Source organism: Harpegnathos saltator, unplaced genomic scaffold (genome assembly GCF_003227715.2).
Source record: "Harpegnathos saltator strain DR-91 unplaced genomic scaffold, Hsal_v8.6 scaffold599, whole genome shotgun sequence".
NCBI lineage: Eukaryota > Metazoa > Arthropoda > Insecta > Hymenoptera > Formicidae > Harpegnathos > Harpegnathos saltator.
In genome coordinates, this window is record NW_020230425.1 from 1,383,763 (window position 1) to 1,389,192 (window position 5,430).

General features: G+C 32.7%; 1 protein-coding gene across 1 annotated transcript; it reads left to right on the top strand.

The window, feature by feature from the left end:
* The first annotated feature begins 1,064 nt into the window (after window positions 1-1,064).
* On the top strand, window positions 1,065-5,172 carry LOC105183680 (early growth response protein 1). The gene is made up of 2 exons (XM_011141976.2): window positions 1,065-1,713; window positions 4,803-5,172. The coding sequence occupies exons 1-2, from the start codon at window positions 1,065-1,067 to the stop codon at window positions 5,075-5,077; spliced, it is 924 nt and encodes a 307-aa protein (XP_011140278.1). The 3' UTR covers window positions 5,078-5,172.
* The last annotated feature ends 258 nt before the right edge of the window (window positions 5,173-5,430 follow it).

The following is a 5,430-nucleotide window of genomic DNA, read 5'->3' on the forward strand; positions in this document are numbered from 1 at the left end:
ATTTTCTATAGTTCTTTTGTTTTATAGACAGAGAATTAACGTTTTTGGTAGGAAAAAAATAGTATTTACAATGGGTATTAAAAGTTTTTTTAGCAAGTATTTTTTGTAATTTTCGTTCACTTTTATAAACTGACACTTTTATAAACTGACACTTTTATAAACTGACATTTTGTGGAAGATCCATTTATGGTCATTCGGTATTATTTTCTTTCTATTTAAAAGAATAAGTCGCTTCAAGGATTAAAGTTTTCATACAAATAAAGTCATTATCTAAATTATTTGTTTGTGACGTAAATATTGTGATTTAACTACGAAATATTTTTCTTCGCAAGTCTCTAAACAAATTTCTAGGTAGCCTGGTGTTTGTTAATCTTCATGAAGTTTTAAAATAGTGATTTTATAATTTCACTAAAAAACTAATGTGTCTATCTGGAGTATCTACCGAAGAAACCATGTTTGAAAGAACGGGGTGGACTCGATAAGCCATGCAATCCCTCAGTATCGTTCTCTCTGCCGCTCCGTCCTCGCGGACTTTCCATGCCGATCGTCTGTTCGTGCCCCATCCTCTCTGCTTGCACTCGTGCTCTCTCGTGACAAAAGGGGCGAAAGTCCCGTGGCCGCAGCGACCGATTAATTCACTACAAAGGGGGATGCGTATCGCGCATCGAGCCCTCGACAGGCCCCTCTAAACCCACCTTCAGTCCTACTACCAAGAGTCCTCTCGCTCTCGTCCCTTCTTCACCCATTGCTCACGGCTGGAGAACGATCCAATCCCATTTGGAGGGTGGGACTATTTTCTATATAAAGCTCGGAGTCAGCTTAGAAACGTCAGTTTTGGATAAGTCATCAAGCGTTATATATTAGTTGTAATATTTGAAAATAGAAAAGGCGCGCGCGCGCGCGAGAGAGAGAGAGAGAGAAAAAGAGAGAGAGAGAATGAGATTGAGTGTGTGTATGTGTGGATCAAAGAAAGATTTTGTTTATTTAGCGAAAGAGTGTCAATAGGCAAGCTTCATGTGATATAATCGAAATTTCCAACAGCACGGTTTAACTTCTAACTGAGGATGCCTCAGGACTTGTTTCGGCCATGGCTTGCTTCGGATACCATCAATGAGACGTCCAAAATGTTTACCGTCGATAAAATATTGTACGACGGACCTAAACAGGACGATGAGAGCGTAAGATCTCTGCCCAAGTCAACAACTTTGACAAATAGTGTCTCTGCTGCTTTAACAGTATCCGAGGACGAAGGTTCTACGTCATCAAGTGCATTAGAACGTACGTCTTTCGTAAATCCAGACATTGCGACACTGGGATCGTCGTCGTTTGCAAATCCAGATGTTACCAGACCGCCACTCGTAAGTCCGAACACTACGGAACTATCATCGAATCTGGGTGCCGAGGAATTATCATCGGCAATAAATTCTATGGTGCCTGAATTCCTTCATACTTTTCCTAATTTATATCCGGTGGTTCATCTGGGTGTTCATAATGGAGTTTATTGCGGAGCCCAAACAGGGTCCATCTACTCGAGCATACTTGCTTCTGGATTGTACAATCGATCCGTCGAAGAGGCAGTACAGATGGTTCATCGACAGGATGTCGCCGTTAAACAAATGAAGAAGATGCGTCCCAAAAAGTTTCGGTGTCAACATTGCAATATGGCGTTTAGCAACAACGGTCAACTCATAGGCCACGTTCGCATACATACAGGTTTGTGTATGTGTGTGTGTGTTAAATAGAGATGTGTGAATTAAGAATTTTTATGTCGCATCGAATCGAATCGAATGAAATCGAATCGAAATAATCTCATTAATCTAATCTCATTAAAAACTTTAACATGACTATTAAACATGCAAATAATGATGAAAGATTTTAATATGAAAGGGAATATTGATATTGTAATATCATCTTAAAGTAAAATATAAATTAAGTAAAATAAGAATTAAAATAATTTATAATTAAGTTATTAATTATAGGTTAAGTTAATTATAAGTTAAGGGTTCAAACATATAGGCCCAGATGGCCCGTGTTTTAGCTGATACACGCAAATGCTAGTGTATTTGATTCGTATTCGGATTTTCACGATCCGAAATTTTCGAATTATTCGGATTCGAATCATAGAGATTCGGATTCGAATCGAATCGGATTATATTAGATTTGATTCGATTCGAATTCGGATAGTTCGCACATCTCTAGTGTTAAGTAAATTTTTTATTGTAATTTATTATTGACTAGATAGGGATATACATAGGGATATACATTGATTATAGAGATGTGCGAACTATTCAAATTCGAATCCGAATTCCTATGATTCGAATCCGAATAATTCGAATAGGAATCAAATACATTATCGTTTGCGTACATCAGCTACAGAACGAGCGATCTGGGCGATATGTTTGAACCTTTAACTTATAATTAACTTTTATTAACTTAACTTATAATTAATAACTTAATTATAAATTATTTTAATTATTTAAATATATATTTTACTTTAAGATGATATTACAATATTAATATTTCCTTTCATATTAAAATCTTTCATCATTATTTGCTTGTTAAATTTTTTATTCTTGATTTTATCTAATTTTTTCTAATTTTATTTTTTTATTCGATTCGATTTCATTCGATTCGATTCGAATTCGAGTGAAATTTCATAGATTCGATTCGATTCGAATTCGAATTTAAAAAATGAGATTCAATTCGATTCTATTCGACATAAAAATTCTTGATTCGCACATCTCTAATTAACACTAGATAGGGATAATACATACACATATACACAAATACACACACGTACATTTAAATTAAATATGATATAATTATGTATAAATATATAAATAAATTATAATATATGAAATGTTCTCAAAAAAATGGTACCAAATTTTAGGAGTATGTAGTACGTGAAAGTAAATGAAAAAGTTTTAATAAACAATATTCCAATAACCAATAACAAAATAATTTATTTCCGAATAAAACATTTTCTGCTCAAATAAATGTAAAATAAATTTAGTTTACAGCAGGTGTTCAATGTACTCTCCACTCATTTCAATATATATGTAAGTCGGCATGCTTTCTTATTGAAGATCGAATACATTCCACTATTTCAGGTTTATTTTATACTCCTTGACAATTATTTATTTCGCGTTTCTTGACAAGTTTACAATCTTCTGTGTCAGTTCATCCAACGTCTTAAATGATGTGGTATATATCATGCTCTTCAAATGTTACTATAAATGAAAGTCCAAGAAATTTAAAAAGATGAACGAAGCTGCTACGCAACTAGACCACAATGTTCTACCTATTTCTCTTGAAAACAATGGTTGAATGTTATCTAACAATCATTAGAAAATAAACAAAGGCACCTTCATGTATGAAATACATTTATCGTCTACATAGTAGACGAGTATCTTCCAAAAGTTCAAATAAGTTATTTTGGAAAAGATATATTTTCCCCTTGTTAATATATTAGGCAAAATGTAAATTCCGATCAGCTGTGTAACAATCGATATGTAACGATAATAGATGGCTATGCTTAGTGTTTGTGGATGAACTGATGAGAAAATTGGAAACTCTTAACAAATATATGTATCAAACGTTGATAATATTCATTATTTGTCGACTTTAGAAGCTCGACCTTAGAAGTGAAAGATAAATAGTCGCATGTAAATACGTTATATAGTAGAGAAATTGCTATAATATATTTTTTTGTTTGTTATAATAGAAAATGCTTTATAACTCGGAAATGATTCTTGAAGTACTGTTTATTAGGATCTTTTTGTTTATTTTCACGAATACATATTTTTAAAATTTGGTACTATGTTTTTTGGTCATTTAGTATAAATGGTGGAATATAATTTGTAAATTATTATTTCTATCTCTTTCTCTCTCTCTCTGTCTCTCTCTCTCTCTCTCTCTCTCTCTCTCTCTCTCTCTCTCTCTCTCTCTCTCTCTCTCTCTGTCTTTTAATTTAATCGAGCTGAAGTAAATATAAGTATATATATTATTTTTTACTACTATTTTGTATGTTAAAATAATCTTAAGAAAAATTGTTTTCGTGAAAACGTTTCAATTTTGATTGGATTTTTCTTCAGTCCAGATGTAGTAAAAACAAATTAATCTTTTATCATAATTTAATTATAATTTAAATTTTTAATTATTATATTATATATAATGTTTCAGGATTTCTCGGCGCTATTTTGTTAATAGCTTTTATAAATAAAAAAAGAAAAATATTAACATTTCGATATAGATTATTTTTAGGCTTCATTAAAAAGTTAAAACAGAACTATAAAATACGAGCGAAATAAAATGCGGATTTATTTTTATTTTGATAAGAACAAATTGAAATTAATGTAATGTAAATTAATCTTAATGTAATCTGATATTAACATTCTAGTTCAAGCATTTCCATTACAGAAGTTGTAGATAAAGTGAATATCTATGTACTGTCCATCGGAAAACAATTCTAGCATTTAGATACAAAATTCTACAGTTTAGTTAAAGATATTGATAGAAAAAAATTACATTTATCACCTTCGAGGGCTTTTATCCCTATTTTATATTATACTAACGGTATACCAACGGTCTTCTTCTTCTTCTTCTTTCTTATTTCTACTTATACCGATGAAGTTTAGCTGGAAAGTTCTCTGATATACCTCACCACATATATACTTCAAGATGAGACAAAATTAAATATATCTCGAAAACATATGATGCATTCTTTTTTCTAAAATATATAAAAATTCCATTAAGTCTACGCTATAAATACGTAGCTATAGTATCAATCTACATTGTTCCAGGTGAGAGGCCGTTCAAGTGTGACTTTGAGTCCTGCGAGAAATCATTCACGAGGAACGAGGAACTCACAAGACATAAGCGAATTCATACCGGTGTGCGTCCGCATTGCTGCTTACTTTGTAGTAAGCGATTTGGTCGCAAGGATCATTTGAAGAAACATACAAGGACTCATGAACCTCGCGATCCATACCGCATCCCGACGGCAGCGCTAGGCGTACTCGCCATCAGCCAGTTACAGCAAACCGGCGAACTTTCGCCGTATGTGTATCATGTTTAATGCAGAGTATTTTGATAAAAGAAAGAAAAAAAAACTAGTCGCCAAGACTATTAAATCTCAAATTTTCATAAGAGCACGATAATCGAAAACACAAAGTGGCCGATCGGAAGTGATACGCGTGGAATACTGTTAATCATCGAACGGAGAAGAGTTAGGAGTGAATATATAGATGAATGTGAACATATTGCACAATTAATTTTTGTTACGCGCGTGGCAAAGAAGAATCTCTCGTTTTGATTTATACATTAAGACTGAAAAAAGATGACAATGAGTTTACGCATAGTATGATTCGTTTCTCTCTAGTCATGTTTATAAAATTTCAGTGAGAAAATTTATTCTGCATAATTTGCTGT